The following is a 23,013-nucleotide window of genomic DNA, read 5'->3' on the forward strand; positions in this document are numbered from 1 at the left end:
TCTGGTTCATGGGGTCACGGAGAGTCAAACACAACTAAGGCGACTAAACAACAACAACAACAACACCATTTTAAGCAGTCATACCTTCCCCACAGAGAATCCTGGAAGCTGTAGTTTGCCAAAGGTGCTTGTAGTTGTTAGGAAACCCATATTTCCCTCACAGGACTACGATTCCCAGAGTAGTTTAACTATCAATCCCTCTTCCCAGGGAACTCTTGAGTACTGGAGCTCTGTGAAGGAGATAGGGGTCTCCGTAGCACACACTTAACCCTAAACCTAATCCAACAAACACAGAGAGACAACCACACACTCACTTCTACCCCAGCAATTAAGTTTGAGAGGTGATCTTAACCCTTCCCTTCCCAACGTCGTTTCCAGGAGTATCAGACTATGATCATTATGCTTGACACCAAAGGAAGGCTTTTTTCAAGCCCACTTGTGGTGCAGGATAAAATTTTCAGTGGGAGGGTGATCACTGTCCATGAGGAGGCTACAATATCAGAACAAATATTCTGCTGGCTCTTGTTCAGAGCAAGGAGAAGATACTATATCTGACCCACGAGTCAGTGGTTCTCCACCCTAGATACAGAAGAAGTGGCCCAGACTGCAAGGCAGCAGAGCTACTGCCCCACCTCAGATCCCCAGAAAGAGATATCCTGCTATTCTGACATCTCTTTGCCTGCCAATCTCTTCCAGTCATATATATAGACCCACCTAGCAGCAGGAGCTGAACACACATTCTCAGGAAAGTGTGCCTTTGGGGGTGAAGTCAAACTGCTGGAAGGTTACAGTTCCTGCTGTGGCAGTAGAGACTGATATGGGAGAGACATGTTTTGTTGCAGCTGGGGCAAACGAAGGCACCTGGTTGTGGTGCTGCAGTTGCACCGTGTTGTTTCCTCTCTCTGCAGTCCTCCCAGTGGTCCTTCCTCCTCTAGTCAGTCATCCATAGTCATATGGATTTACAACCTGACTGTCTCCAGGCACTGCGGTCATCTGCAAGAGATTCCCACATGGCGAGGTTGATGTTGCCAGCCTTGATGCCATGTTTGCAGGCATCTTTGTAATGCAGAATTGGGTCAGCCAACAAGCCTGCTCCCTGTAGAGAACATCCTTGGGGATCCTGCCATCTTCCATTCTGTAGTCATGACCAAGCCAATGCAGATGTCACTGAGACAGGAGCGTGAACATGCAGGGAATGTGGGCTAGGGAAAGCAGATCTTTGCTTGGGACTCTGCCCTTCCATGTGATGCCCAATTATCTTCCTGATGCTGCACATGTGGAAGGCATCAAGGCGTCATTCCTGGCAGTTGTAAGTGGCTCACAACTCTCTACCATAAAGCCATGTGCATAACACACAAGCCTGGTAGACCTTCATCTTGGTATTGGATGTTAAACATCACATTGTCCCATACCCTTTCAGAGAGGTGAGCCATTGCTGTAGCTGCCTTGCCAATATGCTTGTCTAACTCAGCGTCGATTGAGAGGCTGCTGGTTATGGTGGAACCCAGGTGGACAAAATCACCTGCCACCACATGCGTGTGGTCACCAATGCTGATGCACAGAGTGCTTGCAATGTCCTGACCCAGGATGTTGGTAAAGTCAAACTCCCCCCACAGTGTGCAGGCAATTAGAGCAGGGCCACCAATGTACAGGAACAGTGGAGGCAGAAGCAGGAGGGAACAGCCTCAAGCCCTTTTTTTGCATGCATATGAAGGAACAACTGAATATGGCTTCAGACTGTAGTCAGTGGGTTGGAGTATTCTGAACACAGCTGGAGATTTTAGCCCCCAAGTATCAGGCTTGTCTCTCCCTCCCTCCCTCCCCCCCTCTCTATATATAATTATTTGTTGCATAAATCTGCTGTTCACAGTATTTTTAAAAGAGATTCTAGATGTCAGCTTGACATTAGTATCAAGATAATTATGTGCAACATATTATTAATTTTTTGTTTTATGCAAGTTGTACACTGGTGGTTTCCTTGTGACTGTTATTCAAACTTTTTTTTTTTTTACAGATTCGTAGCCCTGTTCTTACATTGATTTTACTTTCAGTCTACTGACACCTGCAGCTGCTTCCGATGAAAAGAACTGTTGATACACTAAGCAATCCTTTGTATCAATACATTCTCTTTAGGCACTTGGTTGAGATTCGCCACTCTTTTCACTCCTCTTTTTTCTACTCTTTCTTTTCTGGCTCTCTTCTCACAACTGCCAAATCTGTGACACCAAAACCATCTGCTACAGTTATCCCTATCAGGGCCAAAGCCAAGCTCTTCTTGATGTGTGTTACTGGCACAAGGTCTGTTGGTCAGTGGAAAGGATCTTATTAGCACAGGAACAGAGTATCTGCTTGCATGTTGAAGTTCCCAAGTTCCATCCCCAACACCTTCAGGTACAGCTGAAAATGTTCCTGGCCTGAACAGTGGTGAAGGAAGGCTCTCTGGCCCCCGATGCAGGGTGTCGAGGGGTGGGGTGAACCACCCACAGGGGTGGGGCAAACCACTCGGCAGCGCATGCGTAGCGCCAATACGGACAGCGCTCGAGCAGCGCCCATAATGACAGCATGTGCACGCCCTTGGCTACCCTACAGTGAGTGTAGCCTTCGGCCGGCCGCCATTTTGCGACTCCCCTCAGGATGACACTCAGGGCGGACTGGCTCCCCCTTCCTACACCCCTGGGTCTGAAGCCATAGAGAGCCACTGCCAGATAGTATTAGGAGCTTCCAATATTCCTAAGCTTTCTGATAAGAATCACAGAATCAAAGAATTGTAGAGCTGGAAGGAACCCCAAGGGTCTTCTAGTTCAACACAAACACACCCCACAAAGTGATCCACAAATCTCAGAGACCATCCAACCTCTGCTTAAAAACCTCCATGGAAGGAAGATCCACAACCACCCATGGGTGACTCTTGCACCGTCAAACAGCTCTTACTGTCAGAAAGCTCTTCCTGATATTCTTCCTAATGTTAAGTCGGAATCTCCTTTCTTATAAGTTGAAGCCATTGGTTTGAGTCCTATCCTCCAAAGCAGGAGTAAACAAGCTTGCTCCCTCTTGCATGTGACAGCCCTTGAGTTATTTGAAGATGGCTGTCATATCTCCTCCGAGTCTCCTCTTTAACCGGCTAAACATACCCAACTCCCTCCACTGTTCTTCATAAGGCTTGGTTTCCTGACCCTTGATCAACTTGGTCACCCTCCTCCGCACATGTTCCAGCATGTGACCCACTTTCATCTTTCTCTCATGATACTGTACTTATAAAATTATAGTAACATGGTTCCCTTCCATTTATGCATGCCACTTTATAATGCTTCCCTCCTGGTTTGGGAGATTACCTTAACCCCATCAAAGTCAGACACAAGAGAACTTTCTTATTATAAAGAAGTTTACTCTGTTCTATGGTTTATAAGCCATCCAGGGAATGGTGGTGGTCACTGAAGAAGCGGGCATCAATTTTAGAAATAAACACATTCATTGAAAGCTTAATACAAATACAAATGGGAGCCATTAGGACAATTGTGTATTTTAGTGGCTTATGAAAAATGTACCCAAAAAATCCCCAAAACCTGAAATATTTAATAAAAATATGCATGCGCCCTTTGGAGTGTTTTCACCTCCAGTAACTGACTCTCTCCCTTGTCTTTAAGGGTCTGGTGACTTACGTTTCAGTGTATCTGAAGAAGTGTGCATGCACACGAAAGCTCATACCAAGAACAAACTTAGTTGGTCTCTAAGGTGCTACTGGAAAGAATTTTTTATTTTATTTTGTTTTCCCTCGTCTTTGTACACAGTAATATTGATTGAGAGATTGATCACTTGGGGCATGAACCATAATTTGCAAAGCTGTTTTATTAAGTTGAATGTGATAATGATTTATGGACTGTGTTGTCATTATGCTGTATACGTTTGAGAAAATATGAACCTAACAATCAAATAGCTCCTTGGTTCCCTGCCCATGTATGATTTATCTTAAACCAGCAATGGGCAACCTGTGGCCCACAGGCTGCATGTGGCCTTCACTCAAATTTTATGTGGTCCTTGGCTGACTTTGAAAACTCCTCTGCAGGTGATCTCTGCTCAGACATCTGGAAAGAATGATCTGTCCCTCCTGCAACAGCCTATTGGATGAGCAGCAGGGGAGAGAAGGAGTGGAAGGGAGGGAGAGAGGGAGGGAGAGAAAGAGAATGAAAGAGAGAGGGGGGAGGATGGCATCACCTACTTTGGGCTCTGGTCATTTCCACCATTGTCTTCAGCCCCATCCACAATCATCACAAGCCCCCTAACTTAAGCCAAAGGAAACTGGGCCACCAACAGCAAAATAAAATTTGCTCACCATTGCTTTGACCATCTATCCAGGAAGTACATCTTTAGGTTGTAAGCCTGGCTGCTGTTCCACCCATGCAATAGACTTATTCGTGCACAATGGAGCTCCCACTCCTAATTCACTTTGCAGTCCCTGCTCTTTGCACCCTCAAAATCTGCTCCGATGGATTTAGGGACCCTCCATAGCACATTTCATGGGCATGCAAGTGGAATTCTGCTTGCCCAGCAGGATTCAACCCTCTTGATTCCACCTCCCAAAATGAGCCGTTCTGAATTTGTGAGGTTTGGAGCTTTCAGGGTTAAAGAAGTTCAACAGTTCGCTCCTCCCACAGGGAGGAAGATGTGTCATACATCCGGGTATCTGCTGTATGCGATGCCTTTGTGATTTATGTGACGCACCGTTTATTTCCTGTTCAGTCTTGCTTTCACTTTTGAGCAAACCGGAGAGGCCGGAGATGTCGTCCCAATCTCCGGGCGAAGCTTTATGATTTATATGCTTGTAATTAAAGCGTTGCTTACTTTGAAACAACCCAGATGTTGTGGAATTTTTTGCTGGCACAAGGCACACATACCGTTGCACAAGAAGAAGAAGTAAGAGGTTTGAAGTTTGAAAAAACTCTGCAAAAGCACTGGAGAAGCAGGAAAACGCAGAGGAAGCGTAGCTGGACACCACTCCAAGTGCTAAACTGGTTTTGAGGCTTTTTCCAGTTAAAACCAAAAGCCCAACAGAATTCCACCCTAGCCTATTGTCCTGTTTTGTGCTTGTGCTGACAGTATGCTCTTCAAATCTCTTGTTCACACTAAAGGTCATCTTGCCAAATGAGTTAGATTTATATATACTGTCAAAAGGCAGGAAAATAAAGCCTAGCTTTCCGCCAAGATCCCAAGTTCAGATTCTAGCTCCCCGGTGATTTTGAGCCACAATCAGTTTCTTTTCCCAGCTACACCTTGCTTCAGAAAATTGTATTACAGGAATTATTTTGAAAGCTGGAATAGCTCCACTTCCTCCTGGTCTCATTTTTAAGAGCAAATTTTGTAATCCAATAAACCTCCTCAACAGGCTCTTCCCTCCCTAGCAACAGCAGCCTGTGTGTGTGTCATACATTTCAGCTAATCTGCACGTATCAAGTGCAGCTGAGTCTGAAATTGACACCGTAGAGAGTATTTTACTCTGCCCAGAGAGCTTGGAGATAGGCAGAAGGTTAGGTGGAAGAAAGATTGAACAACCTTTACACAACAAGATGGGGGCACTTCAAGCCACAATAATGGCCCCTGAGGGCACAAGAGGCAGCAAGCCTTCTGAAGCTAAGCAGGTCTGCATCTGGTCTGGGCTGGATGAATGGGACACCACTACAGACTCTCCAAATGTCCCTGTTTTCTGGGGACAGTCCTGGATTTACAGAAGATGTCCGGGTTTCCGATTCATCGGAATCAGAGAAATGTTGGAGGGTATACCGCAATTGCTTGGAAACTCCTGGGCAGCACTTTGAGTTCAACAGAAGAAAGGTGGAACATAAAACAAAATAAGTAGGTTTAAAATAACTCTCAAGGAACTAGGCGATATAATGAACTGGGCTTAATCTGGATTTGTGGCTATTGTTACTATATTTTTTATTTTTATTAAATTTATCTTCTTCTTCTTTAGCAATCACTCGTAGCCGAGTAAGATTGTCTTCCATAAACACGGCTTTAACGGTGAGTCCGTAAGTGACTGTGGAGGCCAATTCTGGATCCACACGTCCTCCCACAGTGGGGACATTGGTTTCCAGGCAGGAGTTGATCACAGTGTGGATTTGCCACGCATGCCTTCCTCTTAGCACGTTTCTCCCTTGCGTCCAGAGTTCAAGTGTCTTCAAAGTCCGTGACACCTTTCGTGAAGGCTGTTCTCCAACTGGAGCGCTCGCAGGCCAGTGTTTCCCAATTGCTAGTGTTTATACTACATTTTTTTTTACATTTGCCTTGAGACAGTCTTTAAACCTCTTTTGTTGACCACCAGCATTACACTTTCCATTTTTAAGTTCGAAATAGAGTAGTTGCTTTGGAAGACACAGGCATCCGTATAACTTCTCCAGTCCAACGAAGTTGATGTTGAAGAATCATTGCTTCAACACCGGTGATCTTTGCTTCCCCATACCTGCAGGTCTCAGGGTGGTTCACAAGCTAAGTAATTATTGTGTGTTGGCTGCAGTTTGTAGCTTAGCAGTCACCATTCCTTAGCAAATCATTAGTCCAAAGTGGAGACTTCAGCCTGCTTTGCTAAAGAATAGTGGCTCTTGAGATACAAACTGAAGGTTTAGTTTTATATTCAATGAACCTCAACTAAAGGGGTACCTAGAGTGCTGGGTTCCTTATTACTTATATACAACATACTGTAAATGCTGGACTCCCAATTTTCCCCAATGCTAACAAACAAGAATGTCTAACAACAATTTCACAGGAAGCCCTGAGCTCACACTTTTGAAGCGTCTCCAGCTATGACATGTTCACAGCTGTGCAACAAGACAGCAATAATGCCCTTTGTAAATTCCTTGACCATTTAGCCAAGTGGATGTTCTTGGCCGATATATAGTTTTGGCTGCTATGAAAGTCTGTGATGAAATGTAAAAGAGAAAACGGTCTGTACGTGCTGCATTTAGAAAATCTTGTAGTAACCTGCCCAGCAACAAGGGAGTTGTCTTGTTAACCTTCCGCAACACGTGCCCCCCCCCCCATGATGGAGAACTCGCTTTGTGGTAAACCATAATTAGCTTAACAACAGCCTAGAGTTTGGACAGAATGCGAAACTGCACTTAACTGAAAATGGAAGCCTAAACCTATGAACTCTTCCTTGTGCCCATGCCAAAATCGGATATTGGAGGCCATGATCCAAAGGATTGTGCAAGTAACATTTGGCATTTATGTCTAAATTGCCCTATGGTGGCTGGCTGCAAGGTTCATGACCGACCAGGAGTTTGAACCCAATTTCCCCCCGCTCTGAGTCAGACGCACTGTTCATACCTGCAGCGGATCTCAGAAATGGAACTATTCTAAGGTGCAGAATAGTAGCTGCAATCAGGATAGAGAGAAAGGAGAGAGAAAAACCCCAGAGGAACTTCCATGCAGAAGCCCATTTTGAAATTCTCAGTTATTGCATTTGATCTATTTTCTATTCATGCCCATGCTAAAATAGGAAGAAGTACTTTAGCAAAATTTAAACAGCTGAATAGTATAATTTCTACATGCTTCAATAGCCCCCAAATGGCTAAACAGATGTTCCTAAAACTTTCCAAGAAAATTTTGATCTTGGCCAAATATAAGTATATAGAAATGTCAGACTAAGAGGTAATATACACCAGCAATTTGTAGATGCCAAGAGGAGGGCTAGAATTAAAATGTCATTAAGAGAGAGAGAGAAAAGAAAACACACCCATCATGATGCTAGGATTTTATACAAAGAAAAATATTCCACTGCTATAATAATATGCAGGATAATAAGCCAATAGAAAACAGGTGTTGGAATACACACCGCGTGTACAACATTTGCCGCACATTTCAATGCATGTGCAACGTTTTCTGTGCATTCCAATGCATGTCTACCCAGAGGTAAATCCCAGTGAGTTCAGTGAGACTGACTGCTAGGTGTGTAAGGAAGAATGTTAAGAGCCCTGCTGGTTCCAGCATTCTGTCCTCACAGTGGCCAAGCAGATACAATACCTATCTATAGAAAGCCAGGAACACAACAGTGCTTGCCCCACTTGTTACATCCAGCAACTGATATTCAGAGCTATACCACCTCTGACAGTGGAGGCAGAACACAGCCATCGGACTGTAGCCTCCATGAACTTGTTTAATCCTCCTTTTAAGCCTGCAAAGTTAGTGGCCATCACTGCCTCCCGCTCAGGGGCATCGCAGGGGGGGCGGAGGGGGCGGGGGGCCCCGGGGCAGTGCCCCTGCTGGGGGTGACACATAGGGGGGCAGCCCCGCCCACTGGGCTTTTTTTACTTTTTTAAACTTCTTTTTAGGCTATTTTCGGCACTGCTGGGGTGGAGCCGCAGGGGCCGCCAGCAAGTCGGGGTGTCACCCCCCTCGCTGGCCGCCCCTGCGGCTCTGCCCCGGCAGCGCCGAAAATAGCCCCCGCCCTCCAGCGGCTTTTCGCACCGCTGGCTGGCTTGCGGAGCCGGGGTAAGGAGAGGGGCGGGCCAGCGAAGAGGGGTGACATCCCTCTTCGCTGACCCGCCCCTCTCCCTGCCCCACTTGCGCTCCCCCGAGGGGGCCCGGGTTGCGGCTTCGGGAGTCTCTGCAGCCCACAGAGGCTCCCAAAGCCCCCACCTGGCATCCCCCGGGGGCGGGGCGTCGCCACGTGTGTGTGCGTCATGACCCGGGCAGCCAAGGGGCTAAGAACGCCCCTACTCCCGCTGGGAGTGAACGCCATCATTTAACTATCCACAGTGTGGCATAGTCCTTTATTTAGTCTGTCCAGGTTCTGGACTTAGTACAGTGGTACCTTGGTTCTCAAACTTAATTCATTCCAGAAGTCCGTTCCAAAAACCAAGGTGCGCTTTCCCATAGAAAGTAATGCAAAATGAATTAATCCGTTCCAGACTTTTAAAAACAACCCCTAAAACAGCAATTTAACATGATTTTTTTTCCTATCTAATGTGACCCTTGATCTATAAAATGAAAGCAATAAACAATGCACAGTACTGCAGTCACACAATCAGTAGCTGAACTGGGTTCCACACAGTCACAAAAAAAGCTGCAAAAACAAAAATGCAAATTGAATAGCAAAAACAGACAGACATCAGTGTAACACTCAAATCGGAAGCGTAACACTCAAATCGAAAGACACTCAAAATGGAGCATGTTCAGCTTCTGAAAAAAGTTCGCAAACTGGAACCCTTACATTTGCAGTGTTCTGGTTCCAAGTTGTTCAAGTACCAAGGCGTTTAGGAACCAAGGTACCACTGAAGAAGTGTGCATGCACACAAAAGCTCATACCAAGAACAAACTTAGTTGGTCTCTAAGCTGCTACTGGAAGGATTTTTTTATTTTTTTATTTTGTTTTAAGGTACCACTGTATTATGAAAGAAAGAGAGAGAGGTTTCCTATCCAGTTTCTCCACACTGTGCATCATTTCAAACACCTCTATCGTGTCCTCCCTTCCTACCTTAGGCTACAATCCTACTTGCCTGGAAGTAAGCCCCATTGAATTCAGTCACACTTACTTCTGGGTAATGTTTAGATTGTGCTGCTAGTAGTTCATAAGCAATGATAACAATAATGGCAATGATAATAACCAAAGCTTTATTACAGATCAAATTTAAGACTACACGCTTACCTGGGAAACTTACTCCTCAGATCAATGGGGTTAACTTTCAAGTAAACAAGCACAGATCGGCACTAGTAGACATGTTGTACATGCTTAGCATGGGCCGTACCAACTAATTCAGCATCACCAGCCAAATGTTGCTCTTAAATTTCTAATGTTCCACATGCAAAGACAGACTCCAGCGGATTGAGTGGACAAGACCATTAATGGGTCCAAAGGTCAGGAAGGGGGTTTCTGCATGTGTTGTAGAGGAGCAGATGGGGTTCGTCAACCTGGCGAGGTAGCCCATCTAGGAGATCGGCTGGCTTGTGGGACATCTTCAGGAGAAACAAAGGCTAAGGAGCAAACCCTACACAAATCCAGAGTGGAGTCCTAAGACGGTTGTATAGCGCCTTGTACGCCTCCCTCCAGCAACTCCTGCAGCCAAGCTGGTGCCAAACGGATTGCCCTGCTTTCCTTCGGACCACATCAATAAGGCCAAGGGAGGGGTTTTGTTGTCTGGGCAACCCAGGACCTCCATACACATTGTCCAGGCTTGCATCCCAGAGAGGTCAGCAGTTTGACTTCACCCCTGGAGATGCACGCCAATGTTGCTGATGGATGCCAACAAAACAATGTTCCACATTAAATGTAAGGCTGGACCCTATATTTGCCTTTTCCTTTAGGGGCCAGGGGGAGAACAATGTTTCAAAGGGGAGGCTACTTTCAGAACTCCCACAAACTTACTTACTCTCTCTCTCTCTCTCTCTCTCTCTCGGAAGTCCATTGATTCATCTGGCTCCACAGGATTTTAAACAAGAGAGTTCCCCAACCATACCAAGATATCCCAAGGATTGCACCTGAGGCCCTTTGGAGAGCCAGTGTGGTGTAGTGGTTAAGAGTGGTAGACTAGTAATCTGGGGAACCAGGTTTGCGTCTCCACTCCTCCACATGCAGCTGCTGGGTGGCCTTTGGCTAGTCACACTTCTTTGAAGTCTTTCAGCCCCACTCACCTCAAGGAGAATGTTAGCCGCTTTGAGATTCCTTAGGGTAGTAATAAAGCGGGATATCAAATCCAAACTCTTCTTCTTCTTCTTCTTCTTCTTCTTCTTCTTCTTCTTCTTTGGGTTACAGCCCTTCTTGCTAAGATTAATGCATCCAGACAAGCAAGGATCATTCATTCATTCATTCTTTCATTCATTGCATACCCTGCCTTTCCTCCCAAAGAAGCCCAGGGGAGGCAAACACATCAGCCATAACACAATCTAAAATGTAATGAAGTGAACAATGTTGCAAGACTACAGAGCCAATAAGATGTCAGAAAGGCAACTGAGAGTGAGGGCACAGTGTCCTGGATCAGCATTGCCTTCACTCCGAATGAGCTCATAAGAATAAGAATATCCACAGGCCACCCTTCAAATTGTGGAGATGTTTATTTATTATGCCATCACTGTGCATGATGATTTACAGCAGGGGTCCCCAACCTGTGGCCCATGGGCCAGAAGTGGCCCACAGAGGCCGTTTAACTGGCCCATGAGCTGCCCCTGAACCGAGCCACCCACTCGGTGAGTCCCTGTACACTTCGCTAAACCGGCACAGTGCAGGGACTCACTTCTGCGGCTCCGGAAATCCCTTCTGCACATGCCCAGACGCCGAAAGTCGCTTGTGTGCAGGTGTGGTTTTCAGCATCTGGACATGCACAGAAGCAATTTCCGGCACCGCAGACATGCGCACACACAATTTCCGGCGCCAGTTTGGCCCACGGAGGTGCTCCGCAGGAGTGATCCGGCCCATGCCCAGTAAGCCTTGCCAGCCCCTGATTTACAGAGTAACAGAAGCCAAATATATGTCTGTAAGGGTTTTCAGTGATTGCCCATGAGTAACCAGCCTGACGCCGAGGTCTCTAAAACTAAGTTTCTTTATTGTGCAGCAATAAAAGGTACGTCTAGCTCATCCTTCGGCAGAGTCCGGGAATGACTCTTTCCGGTTCTTTGCCCAGCATAAGAGCTGCGGGATGCGGAACCCCCGCCTACCCCCTCTGCGCCCTCCCCCCCTGCGCAAGTGGGGAGATGGAAGAGGCGCCTCACCTCCAGTCCCTGCTTGATGCAAGGGCTCTCCTTCCCTGTCAGAACCCTGACTCCTACTTCCCTGTCCCGTCTCCCCCTCCCCACTGCCTTCCTCACTGGAGGAAGATGAATTGCTGAGTAGGTGGGGCGGGGGCTCGCGATACCCTGAAAGTCCTGGCAACCCTTTGCGCTGAGGTGAGGGCAGCACCCTGACAATGTCCCTGCTCTAAAGAGCTTTACAGACTAAATTTAGACAGTGAAGGAGAGATTGTAGGAGCAAGACAATGGAGAGAGAAGAATACCAAGAGATAAGTGCAAGCAAACGTGTTTCTGTCAAGGGTGAAGGGTTTAAGCAAAAGGTTTTGCAGAAGAGACAGCAGTGGTTCCATGCTGGAATTGCAGGAACGTATCTCATGCAGCCTCTTTTCAGAAAAATCTGTGTGACTGATTCGTGTTTGTTCAATTTTTGGATTATCATTCTGATGCCCTACCTCCCCCCCCCACCCCCCAAATCCCCCAGACATTCAAGAGGAGTTGCTCAAAACAGCACACAGTTTGAAATGTTATTATGGAGATGCAGCCAGAAAAGAACATAAGGAAAGAATTCCAAAACGCTGGTAATATCATGCAAACAATACTGGGATTTGTGACGACTTCCAAACATGCTTCACATTCTTGAAATCTCTTACACACGCACAAACACACACACAAAACAACCACAACCACAACCCTGGGCGGCTATTTGGGGGATAATTGAACATTTCACTGGCATTTCAAGCTGCTCATGAAATTACACACTTATTGGTATGAGGGGATGCATTCAAATAACCCATGATTCACATTGTGTAGCAGTTTTTCATTCTGGTTCATTTTGTTTGCAATAGCAGCAAGGGTGAAACCTGCTTGAAAATCAGCAGTGTGAAGCTGTCCAGCATACGAGTAGCATCTATGCCCATTTCGGTTTAGCAAACACATAATCTTATCCATGGACACGGCAATTCTTGAGAAATGTAGCTCATTCCAGAAAGGAAGGTTGCCTTACTTTAAAATGAATTCCACATTCCTGTCCCCGGTCAGCAGTATTTAATGACTGAAAACAGCACAGTCCTGCTCAGGAGGAAGACCCACTCAACTCAGTAGGCTTAACTCCCAAGTTAACTTATTTGTTTATTTCACATGATTTAATACATCACTTGATTGTAAAAAGGGGGGGCTAAAAGCAGTTTACAAAGAGAACAAAACAATAAAATTATCAGTAAAAACCACTCTCTAAAACAGATTAAAAACATACTCCAACATTCTACATTCCAAGGCAAGCTCGTCTAAACAAAAATGTTCCCAACCGCTATAGTTACAATTTGTGGGTTGCCATCTGATTTTATTCTGATCTTAATTTGATTCTAAGCTGTATTTTAATTGATTGTTTGACTTTATGTTTTAATGTATTATATATTTTGATGTTAGCTGCCCTGAGCCCGGTCCTGGCTGGGGAGGGTGTGGTATAAATAAATTATTATTATTATTATTATCCACCGAAAAGAGTACAATGAATGCGCCTGCCTGGTGTCAATAGGCAGGGAGTTCCAGAGGGTACCAGTAAGTTCTGCCACACTGGAAGATTTATTTCTTACAAATTCAGAACAGGTATTATCAGGACCAGTTGCTGTGTCAGTTCCACAGACGGAAGCTGTCAAGTGGGTGGATGATCTTGTAGGTAAACTTGCCCCAAATTGCTAACTTGGATATCACCCTGAATGTGTTTTACTGTCTTACAGAGTACATTCTGGACTGCACATGCCGTTCTGCTGGGCCTGCTGCCCCCACTAAGCCCCAGAAAAAGCTGACACCTGATATCAACCAACTTGAAAACATTTGTAATCATTTCCACCCTGAAGAAGAAGAAAATTACATCATTTTACTTTAAAAAAATCAATTGATACTCCAGAAATCCATCCTTGATGCTCATTCTGCCCTGTCCAGGTGGCACCCATGGCCGGACCCTCTTTCCACCCACTCTTCTTACATTGCTGGTTATCTAGTATAGCAGCACTTGCAGGGCGACAGTTAGCAACCACCTTGCTTTCTGCAAAAGAAGCTAGCGAGTTAGGGCAAAGGGGGAACTGCCCCCACCAACTTCTGCCCACCCTCAGCCAGCGACTCCTGTCTTTTTACTTACAACCATTTCCAGCAAGGGGCACTGCCTGCCACATTCCTCCTCTCCTTAGTTTCAGTGTTGCCCCTTGAAGAACTCAGCTGGGAGGAAGATGGGATCAAACCTCAAATCAGTCAGCTCCGAGAGTCATTGGCTCTGGGTCCACCTACTGTAGGGCTCTCTGACGTCTGCCCAAGGGGCACCAGCCCTCACTTCTTTGGCACGTTGTCCCCAGCCTAATCCAGGATCTGCTTCCTTACCTGCCTGCTTGCCCACTTCCCAATTTTTCTGCATCCTGTTTCCAAGCCTCTTCAAGTGGGCATCATGGCCCTCACCCTGGGCAAGTCACTGGTCCTTGCACTGGATTAACCTTTTGCTGAGGGTGTCATTCTCCACCCCACCCACCCTTTGCCTCCTTCTGGATCCAGATTGCCGAGGTTATTGTTTCAATGATGAGTGTCAAGGCTGATGTCTGATGTATTAACTGTAATACTGAACTCTCTGGAAGAGGATTATCAAGAGCCAATCAAATTATTTTTATTGCGCACACGCACACAAAAAAAACTCTCTTAGGAGCTGCAAATCTACTCCTCTCCTGCTCAGCACTTGACATCTGCATCAACTGAATGGGCAATTAAGGTACTGGACATCACAGAAATGGATCCATTAACAGATAATACAGGCAGAAGAAATGGACACATTAGGGAGAAATAGGCTCTAAGTAGTTCTTATTGGCGTAATCATTGCAACTAGAACATAAAAATGGAATGAAACATACAGTATTCTTTCTTCTTCTTTTGCGGTAAAGTTTGAATTTCAAGTCAAATGTGATGTAGTAGCAAAAGTATCAGACCAGGGTTAGGGAAGCCCAGGATCAAAACTCCACTCAGCTACAAAGCTCACCATAGGTGAGTAACTGTCTCTCAGCCTGGTCTACCCGGGCTGCTCTGTTATGCCAGCCACAAAGCAAACCACACAGGAGCACAGAATAAAATTATTCCATGCTAAATCTCATTTCTCAATTGCAAGGCTATTATATTTTGGGCGCATCAAAATCATGTTTTGTTACACGTATGGGAATTGTGAAGAGGCGAGGTGTGCAGTGCGGCTGGGCTAATTACCAGCCTCCACAGCGTCCCTAGCAGCAGATCGCCCCTAAAAGCAAACACTAACTCGAGCCACGTGACTCTTTCTCATTCTATGCGCAAAGGACAAGCAAAACATGTAAGCACAGTGAACTATCAGGAAACCTAGTATATCTGATTACCCTAGGAACATCTTCAATATTGAATCAGTCAAGACAAATCCATTAGGAAACTCAAGATAAGTTATTGTATGAATACACACACACACACACACACACACACACAACAGATGCAGATAACATTCTGAGCTCAAAATCTCGCTATGCCAAGATCAACATTCTTCCTACTGGGGTGCAGGGAGGAAACAACAAATTTAAATTCTGCCATTGGTCCAGACTCATTCATATTTCAATGAAGGTGGTAAGAACAAGTTATACAAAAAAAAATCTACCCATGACATAGCTGTCAACTTTTCCTTTTTTTGTGGGATATTCCCTTATTCCAGCGCCATTTCCCACTGCAAAAAAGGAAGATTGACAGCTATGACATGGGCGGAGGTATTTATTTCTGGAGAAAGGCTTACACATAAGAATTGAATGCAGTGTTCCCAATTAATATACAGCACTCACTGACTTCCCCAAAATGGTGCCTTGAAGCAATTTTGAGAAGGGTCACCATGTGAGCAGTGAGTGGGCCTGGCAATCAACTCACCAAGCTGGATTCAGGGCTTCAGAGGTGAGAAATAAACATGGACTTGCTGTCAGAGCTCTGTCAAGCTATGTGGCCACCCTAGGTGCACTCTTGATGGCAAGGATGTGGAAGCTCAGGTCCAAGAGCCAAATGGGACCCTCTGTCTGAACTCTACCCAGGTCCCACGCCCTTCTGAACCCTAAACATTTTTGCCTGTCTGGAATGTGTCCTTGAACTCAGATAACACTTGCATTGCTTGGATGAAGGAAAGCAGGGGAATCAGTGTGCAGAAACTAGCCTACCGCACAACCTTACATTCATACTCATGGCCCTGCCCACTTTTGCATCTGGCCCCACCCACCACTGGCATAATAATAATAATAATAATAATTTATTTGTACCCCGCCCATCTGGCTGGGTTTCCCCAGCCACTCTGGGCGGCTCCCAAACGAATGTTAAAAAAATACAGCGTTAGATATTAAAAACGTCCCTAAACATGTGGCCCTGAGAAGGTTACCCAGAAGGGAATGTGGCCCTCAGGCTGGGAAAGGTTCTGCAGCATTGCTCTAGAGCAGCATTTCTCAAACTTGGGTCTCCAGCTGTTTTTGTAATACAATACCCATCATCCCTAGCTGGTCAGGGATGAAGGGAAATGCAGTCCAAAAACAGCTGGAGACCCAAGTTTGGGAAACCCTGCTCTAGTGCAACATAAAAGAATTTGGGGGTGCGCCGGTCATATTGTCCACTGCTTCATTAGCCCGTCTTTGAAATTCACATATGGAGCTGCCTTAAAACTGAGTCAGGCCGGTAGCTCATCTAACTTGATAGCCTCTGCCTGTGGCTCTCTATCAACAGGAGCTACTACAGCAGGGTTTCCCAGAATTGAGTCTCCAGCTGTTTTCAGACTACAATTCTCATCCTTGTTGACCACTGGTCTTGCCAGCTAGGGGTGATGGGTGTTGTAGTCCAAAAACGGCTGGAGACCCAAGTTTGGGAAACACTGTACTACAACATTGGCTCAAATTATACACTGCTGCTGAGATTACCCTGCCATGCTTTTAACTGATTAGTGTATTAATTAACCAATTAAAAGTAACATAGGAGATAGTTGGGAGAATTATGTAATGAGGATGGAAGGCTTTTCCTAAACTGACATTAAGTTTTTAATGTGTGACATTTTAATGTATTTTTAATCTTTGTTGGAAGCCGCCCAGAGTGGCTGGGGAAACCCAGCCAGATGGGCGGGGTACAAATAATAAATTATTATTGTTGTTGTTGTTGTTGTTGTTGTTGTTGTTGTTGTCAACTGCTAAGTTTGGTCAACTAACCTTTGGTGGTTCTCACTGGGTTTAAACTCAGTGGATCCGAGCCAAATCAGAATGATATACTTAGCATGTTTAGGCATTTAGATCTATGTGCAGAGCAATCCTGTACATTTTTACTCAGAAGTAAGTGCCACTCTGCTCCATGAGGTTTGTTTATATGATTTCAGCCCCATCCTAAACAGCCCTGGTGCGTTTCCAATTCCCTTTCCTCTCTCTATCTCTCCTTTTAATGGCAGGAGTTCCAAGAGTTCTGAGCATTTGGGGATACTAATCCCCCTGCAACTCCTGCAACAAAAGAATATTATCTTTTGCCACCTTCCAAGAAAGGGAATTGGAGTGCGTTAATCAATACTGCCAAGGTCATTTCAGATTAAGCAGTGGCAAATAAAACCCTAGTGGCAGGCACTGAAAGAAAAAGAAGCTATCTCTGTATTCTATAAGGTAGCGTGGTTGAGATTTGCAGGAGGGGTCCCAACATTCCCCAGCAAGATATGGAAAGAAAACCCAATGTCAAAGGCAACGTGGGGGGAGGGGGGAATCCATTTGCGCACACACACACACACACACACCCCAATCTCTTTCAATTAGATGCCTCTGTGAGGCCCACTACTTGGAAAAGGTCCACAAAAGAACAACCAAAATGATCTAGGGGGTGGAGCAGCTCCCTTAAGAGAAAAAGTTGCAATGTAAAGAGATTCTTTAGCTGTAGTTCCTACATTTCCAGGCAGTTGGGCTACATGACTCTCGGAGTCCCTTCCAACTCTACAATTCTGTGATTACATTATCTGGGGCTGTTCAGTGTAGAAAAAAAAGGAAGAGGGGGTGTTCCAGAGGCACATAAAATTATGCACGGTGCGAAGAAAGCAGATAGGGAAAGGCTTTTCACCCACAAGAGCAGAGGTTGTGATGGCCCCCAACTTGGATGGCCTTGAAAGAGGATCAGACCAATTCCTGGAGGGCAAGACTATAAATGCCCAATAGCCACGATGTTTATGTTCTACCTCTACTGGTTTGGGAGGCATTATGCCTCTGAATACCAGTTGCTGGGAATTGCAAGTGGGGAGGATGTTGCTGTGCTCAGGTGCTGCTTGGGAGCTTTCCATGGGCATGTAGTTGGCCGATGCAACAAGAGGACCCCGCATGTTCCCTAAAGTTACCTGCCCAAAGTAAGCCCCCCCCCCATAAATTATGGAGCCAGCAGTCAACCTACAGCAGGAAAGGTTGGGGAAATCGATCCAGAAGAAGAAGCAAGCAAGCAAACAGCATTTCTCCCATTGCAACAGCAAAGCACTAGGAAGCAATCCCCTGTATTTATTTAATTTAGCTTGATTTGCACGCCCACCCTTATCAATACTAAATCAGATCACCACTGAGCTGCAAAGCACTTTGTTCCGAAGGCAGATCAAGCCTCAAGCGTCCAGTACAGCTCTAGGAAACTGCTTTGTACCGAGGTCATTGGTTCGTCTTGCTCACTATTGTATTGTACACGGACTGCCAGAGGCTCTCTAAGGTTTCAGGCACAAACCCAAGACCTTTTGCATGCAGAGCATGCAGTCGACCACTGTGCTATGAAGCATCTAGAGCAGGATTAAATGCCATCCACCCACAGATAGCCATCATCTGTTATTGCAAGAGCAGTTTGAGCTGTTCCATAATCTTGGCCCTCCACTATGGGTTCTGGCTTCTGCCTTTAAATTGCTCAGTATAACAGGAAAGCTTATCTAACCACAGGCATTCCAACCCACTTCCCATGGCAGATCTGCTCAGCTCTCAAGGTGCTTGAAAAACTCAGCTTGAGTGTGTGTGTGTGTGTGTGTGTGTAAAGAGAGCAATAATTGTGTGTTTTTGTTTTTAATTTTAACTAGCCAGATAAACACATCTCCAATCAGCAAGCCATCCACTTTCTATGTCAGAGCAATTAACCTATTTGCATGCATTAGTTTTCAATTAGCATATATTAGATTTCAATTAGCAATTAGCAGAGAATCCATTTCTTTGTACTGCAGAGAATACAAAGGATTTCTCTCTCTCCCTCCCTTTCTCCCCCTCCTCTCCAAAATGTTATTTTGGGCAAGTTATTTTCATATCAGACAATTATGGAAAGAACATATTAGAATATATTTCCCCCCCCCCAAGAAGCCGCCTGATTTTTACCTTTGTTCTGTCTCATGCTGACACCCTAAAGACTAGTGCAGCCTTCATGAACCCAGGAGGCTCCAGATGTTGTGGTTGCAACTCCGATCAGCTCCAGTCAGCGAGCTGTGCTCACTGGGAACAATGCAAGTTGTAGTCTAAAACATCTGGAGGGCACCAGGTTTGCAAAGGCTGAGATAGGAGTTCAGAGGCAGACAAATTGATCATTGATTCCTGCAATGATCAGGCACCACATCTCTCTTGCTCTTGCAAATTCTGAATAACCTTGGTAATCTGCACAGACGCTCCTTCACACAGCAGCTTCAACAAGACCCCAAAATTAGAAGATATCTTTTGTTCCACAAAGCAACTCCACATTTTCAAGTCGTGTCCTTTGTCCAAGCTCATCCAGAGCCAAGTGGTGTCCCCACAACTGCTTCCTTTGCGCGCACACCTTGCACTCCCAAGACTACAGGCATTAGGATGCGTTTGGCATTTTAGTCTAGCAACATGCACACGGAGCGTTTTCACAAATGTGGCTTAGAGCGCAATCCTCTCTGTAAGTCCCGCTGAGTTCAGTGGGACTTGGCACATTTACTAGGGAACAAGTTCCACTGAACTCAGTGGGGCTTGCTGCTGAATAGGAATAGGAAGAGGGTTGAATGGTTAAACACATTCCTTACTTCTCAGTTTGCAATGAAAATATGAAATCTACCCTGGCTAGAATGCTCATCTGCTTTGTCTTGCACAACAAAAGCTTCCAGATATCCACACAAACAGCATGAAAGAAGTTGAAAGGCAATGTAAGTCTTGTGTAGGAAAACAGCACCAATATAGTAAATGGCAATGGAAGGTTGTTGTTGTTGTTGTTATTATTTTTAAAAAATTACGATATTATTAATCCCAATAAATAAATTTATTCTGCTTTTCCAGAGGAAGGCACTTTTTCTTAAACTGGATTTTTTCGGGGGGTGGGAGAAATCTCTCATGTGTTCTACAGTGGTGCCAGTGGCTGTTTCCTCCAAGGACATCAAAGACTTACACAATTTAGCCTCACAATACTGAGAGGCAAAGTCAAGGCTGAGACAACTTGCTCAATATACACCCCCTGCCCACCGCCCGCCCCAGATGAGATGCATGGCTGAGATAGGCCTTGACCCTTCAGTTCTCCCTATTACAACCCCAAGTCTACCATCCATTACAAACTATTGACCCTGCAGCAGAGGAATAAGGCAGATCATTTTGAAAAGCTGCACTGTGTCAATGGTTCTTGGGTAGATTTCAAACGATAGATGAGTTTCCCACTTTACAAAGCAGGGATGGGGGAACCTGTGGCCAGATGTTGCTGGACTCCATCTCCCACCATCACTGCCCATTAGCCATTCTGGCTGGGGCTGATGAGAGCTGAGAATCCAAAATCCGTTAGGACTAGGGCTACCCAGCCCATTATAGAGCAAGGCTATCAGCAATGCAGAGTGAAGCACATCAACCCCAACAGACTTCCCTCTACCGGCTGCATGCAAACATCTTGACCACTGGATCTTAGCTCTTGGTCTTGAACTGTCCATTTTCTGTGGCTCTCCAGTGGTTGCTCACACATGTACACAAACACTCCTACCTACAAGGGTCAGCTCATGCATGAACACCCACCACCCTTTCCCTGCAACGCCAGGAAACATATTGCTGTATGCATGCATGCAATGTCAACAATGCAAAAACCACCCAGACTAAACTTTGGTTTCATCTCGCATCACCTGAAAGGTGCAATGCTATTTAGACATCTCACAAGCTTAGGACCACTAGACATGATGGTGGCCATTCTGTGGTTTTGAAGATGAGAACTACCTCAACTATGCAAACAGAGAGCGGTGGGATGGGGTCAGGCATGCATGCCAGTGAGGTTTAGTGGTTATAGAGTGTTGGACTAGGAACTGGGAAGACCCAAATTCAAACTCCCACTCAGCCATGAACCTCACTGGCTGAATTTGGGCCAGCTGCTGTGTCTCAACCTAATCTACCTCACAGGGTTGTTTGTGAGGACAAAACAGGGGGGTGGGGTAGAACCTTGAGCTCCTTGGAGAAAAGTGAAATAAAAAATAAATTATAGTAACAGGCATGTGTGCCCGATTCTAACAGCAAGAGGTTGGTGGTACCAAATATCTAAACTGACCCCTTGCTTGTCACTCATCAAGATGCAGCAGTCAGGGGCAGAGAAGGAAGAGAGGGGCATGCAAGTGTGATGTGAACCAAGCCAGATAGATCTGCCACATGTATTAGATCATGGAAACACATGATCTATGGGACACACATCAAGGTGCCATTGAGCGTCTAACAGAAGGTGGAACGGAAGAGGGAGAGAGAATAGAATGAAATGGTTTCATTAGTCTGAACTTTTGTCCCTCCTTTTCTTGGAACTAGAGATTCATTTTTAGAGACTTGAGGAGAATATTAAGAACCTGGATGCTAGGCAGCAGGGGAATTATCTGAAGCCATAAGCCTTCCAATGCAAGTCAAACACAGATCTTCTGGCCACAGAGGCAGGTGGAGAAGGTGAGGATTTTTAGTATTACACACACACACACACACACACACACACACACACTTTCAGAGGGCGAATTCCTTGTTGCAGTAACACTTTATATACCTGTGTGTCACCCTAAGCAAAAGCCAATTTTATTGCAGCATAAGCTTTCTGGGACTCAAATCCAATTTCTTCCCATATATATTATATGTCACCAGCCCGTGAAAGATTATGCCTCAGCAAGGCTGCAACCCCTAGCCACACTTACTAGGGAGTAAGTCCCGTTGGCCACAATGGAACTTACTCCTGAGTAAACAATGCACGGGATGGCGTTGCAAATGCGCTCGCCTTCAAGGAGCCACGAGAGTCTTTGTTGTTTGCTTGGTGCAACGCGACTGATACCGGCTACCCTTCTGGAAAGCATGTGCACAGATGCGCATGCAATACGCACACACACATGAAACGCCGAGGGGGTCGCATACAAGCCAGTTTCTCCCAGCCCTGGAGGGCTCCATCACACACGCCAGCCATTCCCCTGAAGAAAAGCCATTATCTCCCTGCAGGCGAAGCGAAGAGATTCTCTGGCAATGTCACCTTTCCCACGTCTGGTGGCTGCTCAAGAGCTCATCCACATTTTATAAAGGACTTTTGAGGCAAAACCAACCAGTCCTCCCCATATCCCAACCCTCGAGTCGCCTACCTGGGATCGCCAGATTCGTCAGGGGCACGCTGTGGATGCTCTCGGGCAAACTTGCCATCCAGTCCGCGAATTTCAGCTCCAGCTTGCCTTGCGACGAAGCCATGCTTGCAGGTCGGAGAGGGGCGCAAAAACGCACTCGCTCACTCAACCCGGCAAGCTGCAGCTGCGGCTGCTCTCTGGACCCAGCCGGCGGCGGCAGCGGTACCAAGAACAGCGACCTCCTCCTCCTCCTCCTCCACCTGACTCCTTGAATCCCAGACTGTTCGCTCCTCGCCAGCCTCCGCTGTGCTCGGGAGTTTACGCGCCACGCTGCGCCACACCCACCCGCTGATGGCGCAGGCACAGACGAATTCGAATCGGGCTGCGCGAAACAAGAGAAACAAGCTGCGGGCTGCTGCGCTGCTGCTGCTGCTGCTAAGCTCTCTCTCGCTCTCTCTTATTTTTGGTAACCTGCAAAGCAACCACAAAAGCCTTTGGGCTGGAGGGAGGAAACCCAGCCAGGAAATGGGAGACTTCGTTCTTCTTTTGAGTAGGGCCCGGGTCGCAAAACAACGAAGGCTGAAGCCACTCCGCTCAGTCAGTTTCCCTGCCACTCCCCACCCCCGGGCCAAATCACAGCCCCGGAGTGGGAATTCCAACGGGATCATTAAGAAAGGTTGGAGGACATCTATCTCAACCCCCTTTTCTCAGTGAGGGGACTGATGTGCAGTGCAACTCCCATATCCCTGGCGTGA

General features: G+C 46.1%; 1 protein-coding gene across 1 annotated transcript in view; it reads right to left on the minus strand.

Moving 5' to 3' along the window:
* PLCXD3 (phosphatidylinositol specific phospholipase C X domain containing 3) overlaps positions 1-22,660 on the minus strand; it is a 75,061-nt gene extending 52,401 nt beyond the window's left edge. Inside the window, exon 1 of the mRNA XM_033164493.1 lies at positions 22,280-22,660. Coding sequence (XP_033020384.1) covers positions 22,280-22,382 — 103 coding nt within the window. The 5' untranslated portion in view covers positions 22,383-22,660. The remainder of the gene's footprint in view (positions 1-22,279) is intronic.
* Positions 22,661-23,013: the final 353 nt, after the last annotated feature.

This window comes from Lacerta agilis, chromosome 11, assembly GCF_009819535.1.
Source record: "Lacerta agilis isolate rLacAgi1 chromosome 11, rLacAgi1.pri, whole genome shotgun sequence".
Classification (NCBI taxonomy): Eukaryota; Metazoa; Chordata; class Lepidosauria; order Squamata; family Lacertidae; genus Lacerta; species Lacerta agilis.